At 43.7% G+C, this 23,242-nt stretch overlaps 1 protein-coding gene across 3 annotated transcripts in view; it reads left to right on the top strand.

The window, feature by feature from the left end:
- Positions 1-20,447, top strand: part of LOC141059248 (uncharacterized) — a 73,763-nt gene extending 53,316 nt beyond the window's left edge. For 2 of the 3 annotated variants that reach the window (XM_073555556.1, XM_073555558.1), the window contains exon 7: positions 16,660-20,447. In XM_073555556.1, coding sequence (XP_073411657.1) covers positions 16,660-18,353 — 1,694 coding nt within the window. In that variant the 3' untranslated portion in view covers positions 18,354-20,447. The remainder of the gene's footprint in view (positions 1-16,659) is intronic. The other variant, XM_073555557.1, reaches the window with a different exon arrangement.
- Positions 20,448-23,242: the final 2,795 nt, after the last annotated feature.

Raw genomic sequence — 23,242 nt, 5'->3', positions numbered from 1 at the left:
TTAGTCAGTCAGCAATAGTGCAAGTTCCACCACTTAAAAAGATGAGAGGCATCTGTAATTTACATCATAGGTAGACCTCAACTATGGGAGACAAACTGAGAAAAAAAAATCCAGAAAATCACATTGTCTGTTTTTTTTTCCTTTTATTTGCATATTATGGTGGAAAATAAGTATTTGGTCAGAAACAAAATTTCATCTCAATACTTTGTGATATATCCTTTGTTGGCAATGACAGAGGTCAAACGTTTTCTGTAAGTCTTCACAAGGTTGCCACACACTGTTGTTGGTATGTTGGCCCATTCCTCCATGCAGATCTCCTCTAGAGCAGTGATGTTTTTGGCTTTTCGCTTGGCAACACGGACTTTCAACTCCCTCCAAAGGTTTTCTATAGGGTTGAGATCTGGAGACTGGCTAGGCCACTCCAGGACCTTGAAATGCTTCTTACGAAGCCACTCCTTCGTTGCCCTGGCGGTGTGCTTTGGATCATTGTCATGTTGAAAGACCCAGCCACGTTTCATCATCAATGCCCTTGCTGATGGAAGGAGGTTTGCACTCAAAATCTCACGATACATGGCCCCATTCATTCTTTCATGTACCCGGATCAGTCGTCCTGGCCCCTTTGCAGAGAAACAGCCCCAAAGCATGATGTTTCCACCACCATGCTTTACAGTAGGTATGGTGTTTTATGGATGCAACTCAGTATTCTTTTTCCTCCAAACACGACAAGTTGTGTTTCTACCAAACAGTTCCAGTTTGGTTTCATCAGACCATAGGACATTCTCCCAAAACTCCTCTGGATCATCCAAATGCTCTCTAGCAAACTTCAGACGGGCCCGGACATGTACAGGCTTAAGCAGTGGGACACGTCTGGCACTGCAGGATCTGAGTCCATGGTGGCGTAGTGTGTTACTTATGGTAGGCCTTGTTACATTGGTCCCAGCTCTCTGCAGTTCATTCACTAGGTCCCCCCGCGTGGTTCTGGGATTTTTGCTCACCGTTCTTGTGATCATTCTGACCCCAGGTCGAGGGAGATTATCAGTGGTCTTGTATGTCTTCCATTTTCTAATTATTGCTCCCACAGTTGATTTCTTCACTCTAAGCTGGTTGGCTATTGCAGATTCAGTCTTCCCAGCCTGGTGCAGGGCTACAATTTTGTTTCTGGTGTCCTTTGACAGCTCTTTGGTCTTCACCATAGTGGAGTTTGGAGTCAGACTGTTTTAGGGTGTGCACAGGTGTCTTTTTATACTGATAACAAGTTTAAACAGGTGCCATTACTACAGGTAATGAGTGGAGGAAAGAGGAGACTCAAAAAGAAGAAGTTACAGGTCTGTGAGAGCCAGAAATCTTGATTGCTTGTTTCTGACCAAATACTTATTTTCCACCATAATATGCAAATAAAATGAAAAAAAAACAGACAATGTGATTTTCTGGATTTTTTTTTCTCAGTTTGTCTCCCATAGTTGAGGTCTACCTATGATGTAAATTACAGACGCCTCTCATCTTTTTAAGTGGTGGAACTTGCACTATTGCTGACTGACTAAATACTTTTTTGCCCCACTGTATAGAGACTAGCTGACGAGCCCGGTGTTGCCCAGGCATAGTACCTAACTGTGGGTCCCGCTGTCTTCCTTAACATTCCCGCTCTTCATCCGCCGTCCCGTTCTATCCCTCCACAGCCGCGCTCTTTATCCATGTCCCGATGTCCCTCTACAGCCCTGCTCACTTCTTCCACAGCCCCGGGCTCTTCGTTCACAGCCCTGCTCTCCCGCTCTCTACCTCCACAGCCCCGGTCTCTTCCTTCACAGCCCTGCTCTCCCCATCCACAGCCCCGTTCTCTTCCTTTACAGCCCTGCTCTCCCGCTCTCTCCGTCCACAGCCCCGTTCTTTTCCTTCCTCCACAGCCCCGCTCTCCATGCACCACACGCGGTGACGCCGGGACCAGGAGAGAGAAGTGTGCAGATTGTTCGTTTGGGCGGAGCTAGAGTGGAGCTGCAGCGTATGTGATTGGGCGGCCTGCGGGGGCGTGGCCTAGTGCGGGCGGCCAGAGTGGGTGGAGCCGGCTGGAGTGGGCGGAGCTAGAACTGAGCTGCAGCACGTGTGATTGGGCGGCCTGTGGGGGGGCGTGGCCTAGCACTGTAGTAGGCCGCAGTAGAAGCCGGGGACTAAATTTAGGCCGGGAAGCTGCAGGAGAGAGGGGGGGATAGCGCAGTTGGTGACGGGGAGCGCCGACTGAGCCGGGACAGGGCTGGGAGGGTGCCTGCACTATTCGGCCCCTGTCCTGAAGACTGTCTTTCTCACAGCCCCGCTCTCCATGCACTGTCCTGCTGTATCTGTCCTCAGCCCTGCTCTCCAACCGCGCCCACTCTGCCGCTTCGTGATTGGTTGGTGATACACACACACATATTCAGATTTATATATAGAGATTGCAACCACAGCTATATCTGTGACTGCAATGTACTCCAGCAGCCTTAATATACTTCTTTTTGCATCCTGGGGGACATATGGCGACCTTCTCTTATAATACCTGTCACTGCCTCACATATGATATATCTCTAAGCTGTGCGTGGCTGATGGCTGTAATATACATTTATTCACGCCTGCAGGAGATGTGTTGGCATGGCTCGAGCCCTGGTTTCATGGATTCACTCAACGTCATAAATTCCATTATGTTTTCCCAATACAGAGAGCAAAAAATAATTTCAGAACTCAGTAGCTCTAATGGTCCATCATAAATAAGTGCAACACCAGTTTAGTGATGGAGCTTTCCCCCAAACATATGTTGTTGTTGTGGATATAACATTTTTTTTATTCTATGTCTTTTTTACAGGTTCATTTTGTATGGTAGTTGAATAATGGTGGGATTGGCCTGCCTCACTTATGTGAGTCTGCAACTACCTTTAAAAGAAGGTCTCCATTACCTGTTCCAAATGCCTGAGATCTAAATTTAAGACACCTCCGCTCTGCACTATTATAAAACGTTCTCTATGAATGTCTAATATTTCTTCTTGAAAATCTTCTGGCAGAAAATATTGGCCCTTAGTTAAGATTGCCAAGAGCCACCAAGCTACATTGCTCTGATTACCCAGAGAGTTTTCATCAGGAGAACAGGAAACCAATAGACCTTACAAATTATTTTCCAACGTCTCTTGAATCTGACAATACCTTATATATGTTTCTACACTACTGTCTGGGCACATGGCAGGGTTTAGAAAGGAAGGAGCGCCATTTAGCTATTTGAACATAGATCTTGCCGGAATAGTTTGCAGACACTATGTATTGGGAGCACTGTTGGTGATTACCTGGCAGATCAAAAGATGGCCACCACGAGAAGGCTTGGCTCTATCTACTCCATTTTCTAGATCCCAGGGATTGCCTTGCTCATCACACTTTAACCCCTCTACATGGATCTGGACTTACACAGAGATCCCTAGGCTTGGGCCTTGGTGTTACCTGCTATTCTGTGGTGTCAGATGGTAAGAAGAATAGTAATGTAGTTGGGTCAGGACCAGGAGGGCAGAGAAAGTACAAAATCAGAAGACGCAAGAGTAGTCAGTAAGCGGTCTGGGATCACAACAGGAAACGAATACACTAGCAGGGAGCGGAGCACAGAGGACAGAACCGGAGGAGAACAAGGCTGTATCTGGCAGCTTCCGGCAATATGCTTCAAGCTTTAGTAGGGTTTGGTGCTTTCCAGTTGGCTTAAGGAGGTAGCAGATTGCTCCAGCTGGACAGGACACAAACCCATACTGCCAGACTGGATGGTACTACTGGTCTCAGACACCCTAATCTTAGTGGCTGGACAGAGCCAGTGCCATCCAGAGCTTCTGGTTTTCGACGTCTCCTCTATCACCAGCAACGCCTGCACAATAAATAAGGCACTAGACCAAAAAGAGCAAAGAGGACATACAAAGTAGCAGGGATCACCTTAGAAAAATAACAATTTTATTTCATAGGACATACAAAACACCACAAAAAAATATAAAAACACATAACATATACAATGGTTACCAAACGTAACCTGTATAAAAGAGAGCATCACATAGCCCTATACCATAATTGTATAATGTATAGATTCCTAAATGGAAATCGGTACAGTGTACAGCCTGTCAATTACAGAAATCTACAATAAATGAACATATAGTTATACAGCTCTATTACTGGGAGGTAGGATATAAGGGCCGTAATGTGGACCAAAACACGTAACTATGGTCAGAGTTGGCACCAAATAACAGTCTACAAGTGCACTGGTCCGTGCACTAACCAATGCTCAATAGGGTTAAATGTACCACTTAGATCAGAAAGTATAAGGAGGGTTAGAATAGAAATCCAAATATCCACAAAAATGATAGTCCCCCATTATACTTTACCACCCAAGGCTGCAGACAAGAGAAGGAAATGCTCACTGAACACGAGTACTCATTGGCAATATGTGGCTATGAAAGAGCAAAGTGCCGCTCCCATAACCCGACGCGTATGGTCACCGTTGTGACTTCATCAGGGGGAGGAGAACATGGTGAGGCTTGTAAGTCCCCTCAGTATATATATATATACACACACACAAATACAATTGTTAAATCATTAGACTCACCGCATGGAGGACGCGCCTGGCAACAGCGTGTAACCGCTGGACCGGAAGTCACGGGCGCGTGAGCAAGGCTGGAGTCATAGAAACAGCAGACGCTTAGTAACACGCCACATAGTAAGTCTGCCCGCTGGAGCGGGAATAACGAGCGCATGAGCAGGAGTGATGTCACGGAGATCAGAGACGCTGAGTACCGCGTCTGCGCATTAAGACTGCAGGTCCTGCCCCTATCGTCTGTATAGACAAGGCGTCTGCGCAGAGCTCAGTCACATGGGCTTAGACAAGGTCCTTATGATCCCCTAGTAGGATATAGCACAGTCAGTGTATACTTTTTTCCTTACTATAGCTATTTTAGCAAGATAACTGCAAACACTGATAACAAATTTTCTCTTTTTCCCTTTTTTCCTCTCAAATATTATAGTGGAAATAAATCTATCCAGATAGATAACTAGATATGAAGAATAGTCACCATAAAGAAAACACACCTGCCAGATGATAATATAACACAATGACCAGATTTCACTGAATATTAGGTTTAATGCGATAAGAAAACACATATCCATTATCCATATTAACATGGAATTTGTGCAGATATGCAGAATATGATCTCAGAGAACAGGAAAAAGGAAAGGAGACAACATATACCTATAATAGGGATTCCACGGTAAGTAAGTAGTTGATCATTTACTATGTCTATTTGACATTTTACCATTAGGGACCCAAATGGTGGAAAGCGTTATCGACATATAACTCTTGTATACACAAACACTTATTGGCAATAGCCATCCACTAAGGGTATTACCCATTTTCTCAGACCAAGTGGAGTCAAACCAGAGTAAACCAGTATAAATAGTGGATAAAGAGCGGGGGAAAAGATTTATTACTCTCTTAATTATTTCCCTATGGCATATATTATACTCTCTGATACTCTAATATTAACAAGATGTTAAATATATACAGAATTCTCTTATACATATAGTGAGATATTATTTTTAGGATGTCAAGTCATTCCAAATCTAGAACCCCCTGAGCCCAGAGGGAATTTAATACATAGGATATAGACAAGTTGTCATGGAGATTATATTTCCTAAAAGATGAGGAAATTAATAGACACCCAACTACAATCTTATAGAGGCATCAAGATTGTATAAAAGATCATACAGATTCAGTCACAGCCATATTAAGGGTGGAACCCCCCCTCAGCTACTTATTGCTAGCATAGTCGTGACTCAATGAGATCATTGGGGTTCACACCACCACGATATTGTATTTATATGGTGAAGACCTATTTACATGTACGCACTATGTTGCAATAATAGTGAGTAAACACCTTCACAAACAACCAGAGGCATAGACTCATAAAAGAAAACCCATCTTAATAGTTTTAGGGTAGTGTTTCCTCCTCTGATGTTGGTGTTGACCGACTCCAAACCCATAATCTTGAGTCCTTTAGTGCTGCTTCCATGTAGGTACAGAAAGTGAGCTGCTACAGACGAAATTGTTTTATTTTTCTCTCGATCTTATTTGGCCATGGAGATGTTGGATAAATGTTGTTCAGTACGTCTTCTTAACTCCTGGGTAGTTTGGCCCACATAGGATTTTGGACATCCACAAATCAGTAAATACACCAGGTTTCTGGACCTGCAATTAAAGAAATGTTTAGGCCTTATATGAGATGGCAATTTGGGGATATAAAAGCCGTCCTGTGCAATCATGTACTGGCATACATTGCATCCACTACATGCATAGGTGCCATAAATTCTAGTACCCCTCCCAATCTTGGCTATAGGTCTTTGATAATGACTATGGCACAACTGGTCTTTCAAATTTTGTGCCCTTCTAGCCACCATTTTGGGAGTAGAGGAGATGTAATTTGAAAGTCTCGGTACACTCAATAAAATATTCCAATTATTGGAAAGAATTTTGTGGACATCGGTCCACTGATTATTATATGTCGTGATTAAAGAGAGGCCTCCTCTTGTATCCCGTGGGCATTTCTGAAGTAAATTAGATCTTTCTACACCATTAGCATGTTGGAAAGCTCTTGAAATAATCTTTCTCAGATAGTTTCTATTCATAAACCGTGAAGAGAGGTCATTAGCCAATAGTCGGAAATCGTCCTTAGAACTACAATTTCTGTGAAGTCTTAAGAACTGACCTTTGGGGATTCCGTTTCTTAAGTGTCGTGGGTGGAAGCTGTCATAGTGGAGGAGACTGGTGGTTGCAGTGGCCTTATGATAGAGACAAAACTTGATATTCTCCCCTTGAATCGTGAGCTTGATGTCCAGAAAGTCCATTGAGGTTTCTGAAAACGTAGAAGTTAATTTAATGTTTAATATATTATTATTCAGATCCTCAATAAACCTTCTACACTCCTCTAGAGAGCCTGTCCAAAGTAGTACAATGTCGTCTATATAGCGTCTCCAAGAGAACACCTTGTCAGAGAAAAGATCATGTCTATAAACCACTAGGTCCTCCCACCAACCTAAAAATAGATTTGCATAAGAGGGCGCACATCTCGACCCCATTGCTGTTCCTGAAATCTGCCTATAAAATTTCCTATCGAAGGTGAAGTAGTTTTTATCTAGGATGAAGTATAACAGCTCTAAAATAAATCTGTTATGCTCACCATCCACCGCAAGTTGCTTGTCAAGGAAATAAGAGATGGCTTCTGTTCCAAGGTCATGTGCAATGTTGGTATATAACGATTCCACATCTAAATCCACCAAAATGGTCCCCTCTGAGATGGTGAGTTCCTCCAAATTAGACATAAGATGTGGTGAGTCCCTGATAAAATAATACAAAGATGAAGCCAAAGGTTGGAGAAAGTGGTCAAGGTAGATACAGGGGCATTCCATCAAGCCCCCGATCCCTGACACTATTGGCCTACCTGGAGGGTTTGTAGGCGACTTATGCACCTTCGGTAAGATGTAAATGTTGGCATTACCGGGTAGTGGGAAGTCAAGAAGTCAGCCTCTTTCTTAGTTAGGATGTTGTTGTCAAACTCTCTCCGTATCAACAGGTCCATTCTGTCTTTAAAATTACTGATAGGATCTAAGGGTAAAACCAGATAGTGGTTAGTATTGTTGAGGTGTTTAAAAACTTCGCAAGTGTAGAGTTCATGTGGCCATAGAACAATGTTGCCGCCTTTGTCGGCTTCTCTTACAGTAAACTCATTATTGTCACGAAGTTTCTTTAGAGCCTTTCTCTCTTCAAAATTTAGGTTATTTTGCCTGTTCCTGTCCAGCCTAAGTTTGTCAATGTCTCTACAAACACTGTAAAAAATATTTGCACTACCGGAAATAGAGATAGCGATGGTGTTGCCTGTGAAGGAGATCTTCTGGTAAATCTTCTACTGTGCGGAGGGCGTTCATTTTCTTGGAGAAGTTCAAGTAAGTCCTGGAACACTTGCTTCTCATTGTCCGGAAATGTATCAACTAAGGATGGTTGGTGGTACAAAAGTTTAAATGTAATCTGTCGGTAAAATAAATACAAATCCTTTACCAAAATAAACTTATTTAAAGTATTTGTGGGTGCGAATGTTAGGCCTTTAGTTAGTACCGATATTTCAAGATCTGAGAGCGTATATGAGGAGAGGTTGAATATTTGAAGACTACCAGTAGACATAGATATGGAGGTAGAGGGTTGAGGGTTTACCATCTCCGGTTGTATCTAGTTTCCCTCTGGTGTAATGGAGACCAATTCCTGTAATTTCTGCATTTCATCTTTGTGTTTGTACTGTTTCCGCCTCCTCCGCCTCCCCCTTCTATGTCGCTTGGTTCTGGACTTATATGGAAGCAGCACTAAAGGACTCAAGATTATGGGTTTGGAGTCGGTCAACACCAACATCAGAGGAGGAAACACTTCCCTAAAACTATTAAGATGCAAATCCAAATGGATATATGACTTGCAGAGTCTTGCTCCACTTGGTTTGAATGAAGAATTTCTATCCACTGGCTTTTACAAGCAATTTTAATGGACTAGATTATGTGAAGATAATGAGTTCGTTTGCCTCCCTGTTAAACATCTTGGGAAAAGGTGGCATATCTGTTGTGAGGGGATGGTTGTTTTTTACATCATAGGGTTGTTGTCCTCAACGGGATCTTTTTACCCTTGTTCTATGGTTCAGGCTTTTTTTCATCTAGGTTATATTACTATAGATTGGTCCACCATTTTATCTTGTCTGAATCCTACAAGTTGGATTGGCACCAAATACAGTCCATCTACAGTTGCAGTGATATTGCTCACTGCACATCCATTCTTTAATCATTTTTGATATGTGCACATACTAAGACTGTGATATTTCATGTATATCTAAATACACCATCATTACCCAAATATAACATCTTGGTGGGGATAACTATACTGTAACATCTTATTAGATGTGTGATGTAAGAAGAGGGTTGGTCTGTATTCAGAATATTATCTTTGAAGGTTGAGTGGCACCAAATACAGTCCTTCTACAGCCACCTTCTAATGAACCCCCCCCCATGTATTCCATCTTTGTGAACAACTTTACCTCACTATTGGGTAGTGATATTGCATTTTGGTGGCTTTAGATTGGTCCTCCTATGCTCTCCGACCAGGTTTTCTGGCATGAGTCAATGCCTTTAACTGTTCGTGTATGTGTCTATCTACTATTATTGTCACATGGTATGGGTATATGTAAATAGCCCTCTACCAATTAAATACAATATCCAGGTGGTATCAACCCTAATCATCAAATTGAGTCGTGACCGTGTTATCAATAAGTGGCTGTGGATGTTTTTCACTCTTAACACCACTGTGAGTTATCTTATATTATCCTTTACATCATTTTGATGCTTCTATAAGATTTTAGCTTGATATCTACAGCCACTTTATAACAAACTACTCTGGGTGGTTTATCTCCATGAACAAATCCATTTATGTAACGGAGTCAGCTTACGCTGAGTCGTTTTCTTTAGAGTGGACCCTCTGGGTCGTGGCACCCACCCACCTAGGGCGAGCTGACCTTGTGAGGAACCACCCCCTATACAGGGAGTTTCAGGGGCAATACCAAGGGGGTGAGCCACCACAACAGCTGGGACCAGACGGCCGGCTCAGGTAGACACTAAGTACGAGTGTCTGGCGACAAAGGATGTGCAGGAAACAAGACAAGACGTGAATTCAAGGTATCTTCATTAAGGCAAACTCAGGGTAACATCAGGTGCAAAACTTGATAACAGGCAAAACACAGCAAGGTGCGTGCGTGGCACGCCAAGGTCCACGGCATGGTACGTGCCAGGTGGCACGCCTGGGTACAGGCAAGGGCTCAATGGCATCGGACTCCGGACAACTGGCAACGATCGACAGGATCAGGGCATCAGGCTGACAATCTCTGGCAGCGATCGGCAGGTTCCGGGTATCTGGCAGGCAAACCAGGGTTCATGCAAGGAGGCACGACAGATCTCCAGACATGGTGCGTGTTGGGGAACATGCCAAGGTCCAAGGCAAGGTTCCAGGCAGGCTGCGTGCTAGGGGCACACCAGGGTACAGGGCAAGGTGCGTGAGTAGGGGTGACACGCCAGGTTCAAAGTACAAAACACGGTGCGTGTGTAGGGGACACGCCAGGGTTCAAAGTTCAAAGTGCAAGACATGGTGCGTGTGTAGGGACACGCCAGGGTTCAAGGTCCAAGGCAAGGTCCTGCGCGTGCCGAGGGACACGCCAGGGTCCGGGTTCAATGCAAGGTCCTGCGCGTGCCGAGGGACACGCCAGGGTACAAGCTAGGGCCTGTGTGTGCTTTTACAGAAGCACGGGGAGGAATGCCAAGGGGCAGGCTAGGGCCTGCGCGTGCTATTAGAGAAGCACGCAAAGCACAATGCAGAGACAGCGTGGGTGCAAGGAAGCAAAGATAGCACGGCTGGGGCACTGGCTAGCTGGTCGGGCTGAGGCACAGACAGACGGGCAAGACTGAGGCAAACCCGGCTGAGGCATAACAGGCGACACAGCTGTCACTGGCCGTCGAGCACGGCTGAGGCACAAGCCGGCGGGCACGGCTAGGGCGGGCATGGCTGAGGCACAAACAGGAGGCTAGGGAAGGCCAGGCGCATGCAAAGGGCACACGAAGAAGCAAGGTAAGGCAAGGATAGGTGTTATGAATGAGTCACCGTAGGAGGCAAAAACAGAAATACTAGCTAAGTCCAGAAAACCTGAGAAGTTGGCAGCTATCGGATTGCAGAACCCTGAACCTAACAACAACAACTAGCAGTAGCCGTGGGGGGTTCCTACGGTGCCCTAGACCCCTCGATCACAGTCGGAGAACTACATAGCCTAAAGACAGAAAGGGAAATCTAAACTGCCCCAGAGCAGACCCCAAAGTAATAGGCAGCCCCCAACATATAATGACAGTGAAGCAAGATGAAAAAACACTCACACAGATAGAAAGATAGGCTGAGCAAATGATGGGGCCCAAGCTAACTATATAGGACAGAATAGAAAAGCTGCTGTCTGCAATCCGCCAAAACCCTCTCAAAAACGAGCCAACAGACTGATAGGGAAAAAAGCCCTGAAGGCGCTAGGCTTCAAAAAGACTATATCAGTACTCAGGTATTATCTGAAGACAGAGCAAAAAGGAATTCAGCTCACCCAGCAGGGAAAGGCAGAAATCCAGAAAAACAAGGCAAAACAAAACCAAAACACAAATGCAAAAGGTAGAGCAGAAAACTTAGCTTTTGAGGAGCAGGAATCAGACTGGTCTCCAAGAATCCCTCAGAGTAATCACCCGCAAGGCAGAAGGGCGTCGGCTGCCTTATATCCAGTCAGCAATCCCAGTCACCCAGTCATCATCATTCTGCTCAGGTGCTTTGTAATCAGCCTCACTACCTTCCTTCACCAGAAGAGGGAGTTCATCAGACCTCAATGGTGAAGGGGAAAATGAACTCACAACAGATAGGGAAAGTACAGAACAAGGAGCAAAACATAGGCAGAAGCACAAAGCGGGGTCAGAGAGAGTAAAGGGCTAGCAGCGGAGCCTACCCCGAAGCCCAGAGCCGGGTCAAGGCAGAACCTTGAGACTAGACATAGAATGTGCAAGAGAGCACCATAGGGCAGAGTAAGGAAAACCAGGCAGAGACAGAGAATGTGGAAGCACTACAAGGCTCAGAATAGCCAAGGCCAGACATGGCAAAACAGGCAAGGCAGAGAACAAAGGAATTACTACAAGGCAAAGCGTAACAAGGACAAGACTTAGCAAAACAGGCTAAGGCAGAGAACACAGGAAGGACTACAAGTCTAAGAATAACAAGGAAAAACATGGCACAAAAGACAACAAAAAACATGGCACGAGACAAGAGGCAGAATACAAGCACAGAGCTTGTGCAGAGACGCACAACAGGGCAGAGTGCAGGGGCACAGAATACAGGGAGCGACCGAGCAGACCAAGCAGCGATGCAGGGAAGTAACACGATACTCAGGCCCCGACCATAGGAAGGGGCGGTCTGATATAGGGCATTAGCAACTGCACTTCCGGGTCAGGACCAGGAGAAGACTTCCGGTTCAGTTCCCTCAGGATCATAGCATTGCTAGATCAGACTGGGCTGGACCATAGAGAAGGTCACATGATCAGGGCCTCCAAGACCATTGAGAGGATTGCTGCATCACAGTGCTGGAACTAGGATAGGTCACATGATCAGGGGCTCCAGAAACACAGGGAGGACTGCTGCAGGCAGAGCAGAGACGGCTGGTCACACAGCAACGGCATGTAGCCATGAGGTAAAACACACATTCGCACTGGCAATGGCAGGCAGCCATGAGATGAGGCGCATGTGCACACTGCTCCAGGCATCTTGTAGCACAACAGTCACGAGGTGTGTGTGCACACTACTTCCAGGGATCTTGCAGCATAAGACATAACGGGCATGATAGTTCATTGCGCGTGCACTACTCCAGGAGTCATGCGGCATAACAGACATGGCGGGCATGATAGTTCGTTGCACGTGCACACTGCTCCAGGGGTCATGCGGCATAACAGACATGGCGGGCATGACAATTTCACTATTGATACGTGGTTGAGGGTATTTTCACACTCCCAGCATTGTGTTGATAAATTTTTTTATGATCTTCTCATACATCTATGATGCTGTTATAAGATTCTAGTTAGATATCTACAGCCACCTTCTAATGAACCTCTGTGTATACTCTAACCTTGTGAGCTTCTGTATCTGATTATTGGGCAGCGCTGCTGCTCTTTGGCGTCTTATTTGATGTAGCCTATGGGGCTTCAGATTGGTCCTTATGCATTGACCGAATGGGTTTTCTTTTATGAGTCTATGCCTCTAATTGTTTTGAAGGTGTTTACTCACTATTATTGCAACATAGTGCGTACATGCAAATAGGTCTTCACCATATAAATACAATATCGTGGTGGTGTGAGCCCCAGTGATCTCATTGAGTCATGACTATGCTAGCAATAAGTAGCTGGGGGGGGTTCCACCCTTAATATGGCTGTGACTGAATCTATATGATCTTTTATACAATCTTGATGCCTCTATAAGATTGTAGTTGGGTGTCTATTAATTTCCTCATCTTTTAGGAAATATAATCTCCATGACAACTTGTCTATATCCTATGTATTAAATTCCCTCTGGGCTCAGGGGGTTCTAGATTTGGAATAACTTGACATCCTAAAAATAATCTCACTATATGTATAAGAGAATTCTGTATATATTTAACATCTTGTATCAGAGAGTATAATATATGCCATAGGGAAATAATTAAGATCGCTCTTTATCCACTATTTATACTGGTTTACTCTGGTTTGACTCCACTTGGTCTGAGAAAATGGGTAATACCCTTAGTGGATGGCTATTGCCAATAAGTGTTTGTGTATACAAGAGTTATATGTCGATAATGCTTTCCACCATTTGGGTCCCTAATGGTAAAATGTCAAATAGACATAGTAAATGATCAACTACTTACTTACCGTGGAATCCCTATTATAGGTATATGTTGTCTCCTTTCCTTTTTCCTGTTCTCTGAGATCATATTCTGCATATCTGCACAAATTCCATGTTAATATGGATAATGGATATGTGTTTTCTTATCGCATTAAACCTAATATTCAGTGAAATCTGGTCATTGTGTTATATTATCATCTGGCAGGTGTGTTTTCTTTATGGTGACTATTCTTCATATCTAGTTATCTATCTGGATAGATTTATTTCCACTAAAATATTTGAGAGGAAAAAAGAGAAAATTTGTTATCAGTGTTTGCAGTTATCTTGCTAAAATAGCTATAGTAAGGAAAAAAGTATACACTGACTGTGCTATATCCTACTAGGGGGATCATAAGGACCTTGTCTAAGCCCATGTGACTGAGCTCTGCGCAGACGCCTTGTCTATACAGACGATAGGGACAGGACCTGCAGTCTTAATGCGCAGATGCGGTACTCAGCGTCTCTGACCTCCATGACATCACTCCTGCTCATGCGCTCGTTATTCCCGCTCCAGCGGGCAGACTTACTATGTGGCGTGTTACTAAGCGCCTGCTGTTTCTATGACTCCAGCCTTGCTCATGCGCCCCTGTGACTTCCGGTCCAGCGGTTACACGCTGTTGCCAGGCGCGTCCTCCATGCGGTGAGTCTAATGATTTAACAATTGTATTTGTATGTGTATATATATATATATATATATATATATATATATATATATATACTGAGGGGACTTACAAGCCTCACCATGTTCTCCCTCCCCTGATGAAGTCACGACGGTGACCATACGCGTCGGGTTATGGGAGCGGCACTTTGCTCTTTCATAGCCACATATTGCCAATGAGTACTCGTGTTCAGTGAGCATTTCCTTCTCTTGTCTGCAGCCTTGGGTGGTAAAGTATGATGGGGGACTATCATTTTTGTGGATATTTGGATTTCTATTCTAACCCTCCTTATACTTTCTGATCTAAGTGGTACATTTAACCCTATTGAGCATTGGTTAGTGCACGGACCAGTGCACTTGTAGACTGTTATTTGGTGCCAACTCTGACCATAGTTACGTGTTTTGGTCCACATTACGGCCCTTATATCCTACCTCCCAGTAATAGAGCTGTATAACTATATGTTCATTTATTGTAGATTTCTGTAATTGACAGGCTGTACACTGTACCGATTTCCATTTAGGAATCTATACATTATACAATTATGGTATAGGATTATGTAATGCTCTCTTTTATACAGGTTACGTGTGGTAACCATTGTATATTTTATGTGTTTTTATATTTTTTTGTGGTGTTTTGTATGTCCTATGAAATAAAATTGTTATTTTTCTAAGGTGATCCCTGCTACTTTGTATGTCCTCTTTGCTCTTTTTGGTCTAGTGCCTTATTTATTGTGCAGGCGTTGCTGGTGATAGAGGAGACGTCGAAAACCAGAAGCTCTGGATGGCGCTGGTTCTGTCCAGCCACTAAGATTAGAGTGTATGAGACCAGTAGTACCATCCAGTCTGGCAGTATGGGTTTGTGTGCTGTCCAGCTGGAGCCATCTGCTACCTCCTTAAGCCAATAAGAAAGCACCAAACCCTACTAAAGCTTGAAGCATATTGCCGGAAGCTGCCAGATACAGCCTTGTTCTCCTCCCGTCAGTCCTCTGTGCTCCGCTTCCTGCTAGTATATTCGTTTCCTGTTGTGAGCCCAGACTGCTTACTGACTACTCTTGCGTCTTCTGATTTTGTACTTTCTCTGCCCTCCTCCTTCTGACCCAACTACCTTACTATTCTTCTTACAATCTGACACCACAGAATAGTAGGTAACACCATGGCCCAAGCCTAGGGGTCTCTGTGTAAGTCCAGATCCATGTAGAGGGGTTTAAGTGTGATGAGCAAGGCAATCCCTGGGATCTAGAAAATGGAGTAGATAGAGCCAAGCCTTCTCGTGGTGGCCATCTTTTGATCTGCCAGGTAATCACCAACAGTGCTCCCAATGCATAGTGTCAGCAAACTATTCCAGCAAGCTCTATGTTCAAATAGCTAAATGGCGCTCCTTCCTTTCTTAACCCTGCCATGTGCCCAGACAGTAGTGTAGAAACATATATAAGGTATTGTCAGATTCAAGAGACGTTGGAAAATAATTTGTACGGTCCATTGGTTTCCTGTTCTCCTGATGAAAACTCTCTGGGTAATTGGAGCATGTAGCTTGGTGGCTCTTGGCAATCTTAACTAAGGGCCAATATTTTCTGCCAGATGAGTTGCAAGAAGAAATATCAGACATTCATAGAGAACTTTTTATAATAGTGCAGAGCGGAGGTGTCTTAAATTTAGATCTCAGGCATTTGGAAGAGGTAATGGAGACCTTCTTTTAAAGGTAGTTGCAGACTCACATAAGTGAGGCAATATAACAAAATTACAGAAAACTATAGCAGTAAAAATCCCCATAAAATTACTCCATTTTTGAAAATATAACCCTCAGTGAATTATTCTATGGGAGTAGTGACTATTTAGACTCCACAACCACTTTACAGAAATTAGCTCGCATTGGATGTTGCAACGTGAAAATTGCACATTTGCCATTTTTTATCCAACACATAGTGCCCAGATTGTGCTCCAGGAGGCGCACACACCGTTAATTAAGTGGGTTCGTCTCACTATAGTAATGCCAAATATATGGATGCTAAATGTGGTTTGGTCACACTGCAAGGCTCAGAAGCGAGTGGAAATTTGACTTTGGGAGATTGGATATTGCTGGATTGGTTGATGGAAGCCATGTTGCTTTTTAAGAGCTTTTGTGCCACTAATAATGTGGAAACCTCTGTTTTTTTCACAAGACAGATGATGGCCCTTAGTTGTGTCTTGTATTTTGTGAGGTAAGTTTCACCTACATAACATTGTTTGGTGGCTTTTTATTCCATGTTTGGGAGGCAGTATGAACAAACTGTTGAACACCACGATCCACTGGTTCTTGCTATGAGGCTTTCGATTAGGCTGTGAACTGTCATTGTCTTGATGAATAGTTCAATATTCAATATTTTTACATAATCTGTCCGTAAAAATTACAAGTTAAGTAGAAATGTTCAAAAGTATAAAATGTAAGGATGTTTTATTAAAAATTAATAACTGGTTTTATTCTTAGCAGATGACTGTACCAGGAGATCAGAGGGACAGCTGACATCTTCAGTTTTTAAATCGATTGATCTTGAGATCGTACAGGATACAGTTGAAATGAATGCCATTACTCCAGATATACCATCATCACTGCACAGCAATGATCTGTCATCTGATCCTTTGAAACAGGTTCTGTTTTCTGGTCCATTACCAACCACTAAGGAAGATCAAAGTAACAATATAAGCATTAAAAAACAAATTGATTCTAAAGGAAAGAAGCCATTTTCATATTCAGAATATGGAAATAGTTTTCTCAAAAAAACTTTTCTTAAGCATGGAAAAATTCACTCAGCAGAGAATAGATTTTCATGTTCAGAATGTGAGAAATGTTTTACACGCAAATCATATTTTATTATACACCAAAGAATTCATACAGGGGAGAAGCCTTTTTCATGTTCAGAATGTGGGAAATGTTTTAACAGCAAATCAAATTTTGTTATACACCAAAGAATTCACACAGGGGAGAAGCCTTTTTCATGTTCAGAATGTGGGAAATGTTTTAACCGCAAAGCGCATCTTGATATCCACCAGAGAACCCACACAGGAGAGAAGCCTGTTTCATGCTCAGAATGTGGGAAACATTTTAACCAGAAATCAGATTTGGTTAAGCACCAGAGAACTCACACAGGGGAGAAGCCTTTTTCCTGTTCAGAATGTGGGAAATGTTTTAACCACAAAGCGCATCTTGATATCCACCAGAGAACCCACACAGGAGAGAAGCCTGTTTCATGCTCAGAATGTGGGAAACATTTTAACCAGAAATCAGATTTGGTTAAGCACCAGAGAACTCACACAGGGGAGAAGCCTTTTTCCTGTTCAGAATGTGGGAAATGTTTTAAACAGAAATCAGATTTGGTTAAGCACCTGAGAATTCACACAGGGGAGAAGCCTTTTTCCTGTTCAGAATGTGGGAAATGTTTTAACCGAAAAGCAAATCTTTTTAAGCACCAGAGAATCCACACAGGAGAGAAGCCTGTTTCATGCTCAGAATGTGGGAAACATTTTAACCAGAAATCAGCTTTGGTTAATCACCAAAGAATTCACACAGGGGAGAAACCTTTTTGCTGTTCAGAATGTGGAAAATGTTTTAACCGGAAAGAAAGTCTTGTTAGCCACCAGAGAACCCACACAGGGGAGAAGCCTGTTTCATGCTCAGAATGTGGGAAACATTTTAACCAGAAATCAGATTTGGTTAATCACCACAGAACTCACACAGGGGAGAAACCTTTTTGCTGTTCAGAATGTGGAAAATGTTTTAACCGGAAAGCAAATCTTGTTAGCCACCAGAGAACACACACGGGAGAGAAACCTTTTTCATGTTCAGAATGTGGGAAATGTTTTAGCAAGAAATCACGGCTTGTTATACACCACAGAACTCATACAGGGGAGAAGCCTTTTTCCTGTTCAGAATGTGGGAAATGTTTTAAACAGAAAACAGATTTTGTCAATCACCAGATAATTCACTCGGGGGAGAAGCCTTTTTCCTGTTCAGAATGTGGAAAATGTTTTAACCGGAAATCAAATCTTGTTAGCCACCGGAGAACTCACACGGGAAAGAAGCCTTTTTCATGTTCAGAATGTGGAAAATGTTTTGTGAAGAAATCATCTCTTCTTAGTCACCAAAGAAATCACACAGGGAAGAAGCCTTTTTCATGCTCTTAATGAGGGAAATATTTAAACTGAAAATTGTATCTTCTTAAAGTGTTGACCACTACTAGGACAACCCCTTGTCATTCCTCATATTTTGCCACATTAAAATGAAAACACTAATTGTACGAGAATGATCAATACTAAATATGTTGAACAGCCATGTCGGACTGAGCTGCCATCGTGGAAAAACTTTCGCCAACTAACTTTGCAGCTAATGAGATGCCATTATGGGAGCTGTAGCCAGAATGGAGACATAAAATGACATCAGAGCCATTAGCCGGTATGGTTAGCATACACAAAGGTTAATAGGAGTAGCTGCAGGGCACTGTGAGAGTAAATAAGTGGTGTCATATGGTAGTAAGTAGTGTCTGTGACAAGGACAATAGTTGTCAATATGTGAAGAGTTTAGTGAGTAACATTAGTTAACCCCTTCCCGACTTGTGACACAGTGTGTGCGTCAGTAAAGTCGGTGCCAATCCGACCTATGACGCATATGCTGTGTCATGAATTGATCGCGCTCCTGCAGTTCGGGTGTCCGAGGTCAATGAAAGGTCACCCAACCCACAGGTACAATGAAACTTGGTGTAATATTACAATCCAGCCATGGCCAATGCTGCAATATCATTGACCATTGCTGGAGACCATGGGCGATCTGCCGCCGTCAGTATTTGTTCCCCCCCGCCTTCCGATTTCCCCCCCTTGGTACCTCCAAAATCCCGATGTCCCTCTGTCTTCCTCCATGGGCTCCGCCATCTTCCAAAATAGTGGGCGCATGCGCAGTGCCCCCACCGAATCGGCAGGCAGATTGGTTCATTACAGGTACATTTTGATCACTGTGATAGACCCTATCACAGTAATCAAAATAAAAAAAATAGTAAATAATCCCCCTCTTTATCACCCCCATAGGTAGGGAAAAATAAAATAAAGAAAATATATTTATTTTTATTTTTCCATTAGGGCTAGGGTTGGAATTAGGGTTAGGGTTGGAATTAGGGTTGTGGTTATGGTTAGGTTTGTGACTAAGATTAGGGTTGTGTTGGGTTAGGGTTGGAGTTAGAATTGAGGGGTTTCCACTGGTTAGGTACATCAGGTGCTCTCCAAACGTGACATGATGCCACTATTGATTCCAGCCAATTTTGCATTCAAAAAGTCAAACAGTGCTCCCTCCCTTCCGAGCCCCGACGTGTACCCAAACAGTGGTTTACCTCAACATATGGGGCATCAGTGTACTCAGAAAAAATTGCACAACAACTTTGGGGGTCTAATTTCTTCTGTTACACTTTGGAAAATAAAAAAATGGGGGGCTAAATAATTAATTTTGTGGATTTTTTTTTAAATTTTCACGGCTCTGCGTTATAAACTTCTGTGACGCACTTGGGGATTCCAAGTGCTCACCACACATCTAGATAAGTTCCTTGGGGTTCTAGTTTCCAAGATGGGGTCACTTGTGGGGGAGCTCCAATGTTTAGGCACACAGGGGTTCTCCAAACGCGAATGGCAACCGCTAATGATTGGAGCTAATTTTCCATTCTAAAAGTCAAATGGCGCTCCTTCCCTTCCGTGCCCTGCCGTGCATCCAAACAGTGGTTTATGACCACATATGAGGTATCGATGTACTCAGGAGAAATTGCCCAACAAATATTAGGATCCATATTATCTTATTGCCCATGTGAAAATGAAAAAATTGAGGCTAAAAGAAAATTTTGGTTGGAAAAATTGAAATGTCCATTTTTTCCTTTCATGTTGCTTTAGTTCCTGTGAAGCACCTGATGGGTTAATAATCTTCTTGAATGTAATTTTGATCAGCTTGACGGGTGCAGTTTTTAAGAATGGTGTCACTTTTGGGTATTTTCTGCCATATAGACCCCTCAAAGTGACTTCAAATGTGAGGTGGTCCCTAAAAAAAAAAAATGGTTTTGTAAATTTTGTTGTAAAAATGAGAAATCGCTGGTCAACTTTTAATCCTTATAACTTCCTAACAAAAATGTTTCCAAAATTGTGCTGATGTAAAGTAGACATGTGGGAAATGTTATTTATTAACTATTTTGTGTGACATAACTCTCTTGTTTAACAGAATAAAAATTTCAAAATTTGAAAAATGTGAAATTTTCGTCAAATTTCTGATTTTTTTCACAAACACAAAAATTATCGACTTAAATTTACCACTAACATGAAGCCCAATATGTCAGGAAAAAACTCTCAGAATCGCTTGCACCAGTTGAAGCGTTCCTGAGTTATTACCTCATAAAGGGACACTGGTCAGAATTGCAAAAAATGGCCAGGTCATTAAGGTCAAAATAGGCTGGGTCATAAAGGGGTTAAAAGGGACATGGGGATTTATGGATTGTAGTGGAGTTTGGTGAGATACTCCTAAATATTGTCATGTTGTATTAGCACCAGTACCGTAGCTAGTGGGGGGGGCAGAGAGGAACGTCGCCCCACGACCTGTCGCATGAAGGAGCCCACCGGGAGCCGGAGCCACTGCTGTGATGAGGCAGAACACTACACAGCAGTAGAGCAGCAAAATGCCTGCTCCCCAGCTTGATGGAGACTCTGCATGCTGGCAGCACAGTAGCCAGTTGCAGAATCTCCCTCCTGCAGTGTAGGCTTCACTGACCTGAGGAGCATCTGCTCTGCCTGCTGGGTTGCCATTTTATGCATGGGACGCTTGGATTGTCTCAGGCATGCTGGGTCCTAGTGCTGACCCTTCATTTCACTCAGACACTTCCTGGTCCTGGTTCACTGCCAGTGCCTGCAAACTTCATCGGTAAGTGGGGAATAAATGTTTTAGATTGACTCGCAGCTATGTGTCCTTTACACCAACCTAACGGGGGGAAGGGAAGCATGTGTGGGTGTTGAGCTGGCATGTCATAAGCAGGTCACGTACATCTAGCTCTGTTACAATAAAGAACCAAATACGTCATATTTCCTGACAACATATGGTTCCTAGCGATGACTATGCAGGGAAGAAGTGGGGAAAGCATCTTATTGGAGCACACACCGGAGGTCACAGTGGCTCGCCTGCGCAGAAGATCCCAGGATGCAGTGCCCACAGAAGGGAGGATGAGGGATGTATTCCTGAGGCAGAAAGAACAAAAGAGAAAAGCAATATATCTACATATGGGAACTCCACAAAATGTACAAAAGGTAAATTTCATTTATACATCAATACCTGACACATACACAAAACAGCAAAAAACATTAAAAACAGATTAAAGGATGCATCTCAAATCATGATATGATGATACTCCCACAGCAGAAAAACCCCACATAGGGTAAATATCAAACAAGCCACCTCAACACATGGAATATTGCAAACATTGTATGTAAAATAGTGTAGTCATACATAGACCAAAAGGTCTGTGTATGTGAGATGTAAAAAGCCGCTATTCACAGCACCATATAAGCCAAAAAAGAGTTAACAGGGCAAAAAAAAAAAAAAAAGCCCACACAATTGTTCAATACCTGACCCAAAAAAGGAAAGCTTATAGACCCTGTAGATGCATAGGGACCAGACGATATTCAGCATAAAGATATATAATGCCAGAAATTGCTGGAAGCAGCTGGTGGGGTAAGGGAGTGGGGGGAGCAAGGTCCCACGCGTATCGCCACACGCTGTGTGGCTTCTTCAGGGGAGATAAAGCGCTGTAGGAAAGTATGTGCCATATATATATATATATATATATATAGTGCAGTCACACATGATACATAATTACCAAAATCAAAGACTGATACTAACCCATGAGGCAGATAGACGCTGCATGGCCGCGGCCATCTTGTCAGCGTTACTCACAGAACAATAAAGCTTGTTGAAAATCAATGATATCACCGGGCAAGATGAACGCCTGCGCAATCGAAACAGGGGAGACAAACAGTACGAATGCGTCCAAAGTATATGCCAGACATAGTATGGTGAATGGTATCACCGAGCATGATCAATGCCTGCTCAATGAAAGCAAATAAACCAACACCGCGTGTATAGCCAGGGGTATGTCAGGCGTGGTGCAGTCATTGCTAACTTGATCAAATATTTAAGCAGCAAATACGGTATAATGGCGCTATCAAATGAAAGGCACCCGCACAATGAAGGCACCTGAAATACCGTATTTTTCCGACCATAAGACGCACTTTTTTCCCCAAAAATTTTGGGGGAAAGTGGGGGGTGCGTCTTATGGTCGCAATGTACTAACCTCAGGGGCTTTGCGGTGCGGTGGTGGCAGCGGGCTGTGCTCCAGTGCAGGGGCGGCGGCTCCGCCGGCATTTCCTCGCAGCCCGGAGGCCCCGCACATCCCTTGCTGGGCGCCGGGACGAGATCTGAACCTGCGCATGCGCCGTCCCCGGACCGGCGGCCATCTTCCCGGCGTCCATGTTCCCGGAGGCCACCGCAACATGGCGGCGGCCACCCTCACCCCGCAGAGCCCACCTGCCCCAGCTCAGCACAGCCCAGCTGCCCCTGCCCCAGCACAGCTGCCCCAGCACAGCCCACCTGCCCCAGCGCAGCTGCCCCAGCACAACCAACCTGCCCCAGCACAGAGCCGCCACCGCACGAGCCTGGACCACTGAATGACCCCTGTGACTACTCCTCCACCTGTGCCGGATCCCTTCCCAGGTAAGCTGAATTCGGACTGTAAGACGGACCCCCATTTGACACATTATTTTTTTCCCTATTTTCCTTCTGAAAATAGGGGTGCGTCTTATGGTCCGGTGCGTCTTATAGTCCGAAAAATACGGTAGGGGCATACATTCAAGATGTACTATATTGAGTAATGTGAAATATATGAAGCAAAGGAGCTAAATGTGACATTAGTCAACCTATTACCATGATAAAGCGCAACTGAGATATTTAATGAAACTCCTATAATGCCACCAGCGCCGCATACAAAGAAGGGGCCTATCTGGAA

Source organism: Dendrobates tinctorius, unplaced genomic scaffold, assembly GCF_039654945.1.
Source record: "Dendrobates tinctorius isolate UK_male_01 unplaced genomic scaffold, ASM3965494v1 ptg000226l, whole genome shotgun sequence".
NCBI classification, from domain to species: Eukaryota; Metazoa; Chordata; class Amphibia; order Anura; family Dendrobatidae; genus Dendrobates; species Dendrobates tinctorius.
Note: the sequence above shows the minus strand (reverse complement) of the source record. Positions and strands in the feature narration are given on the sequence as shown.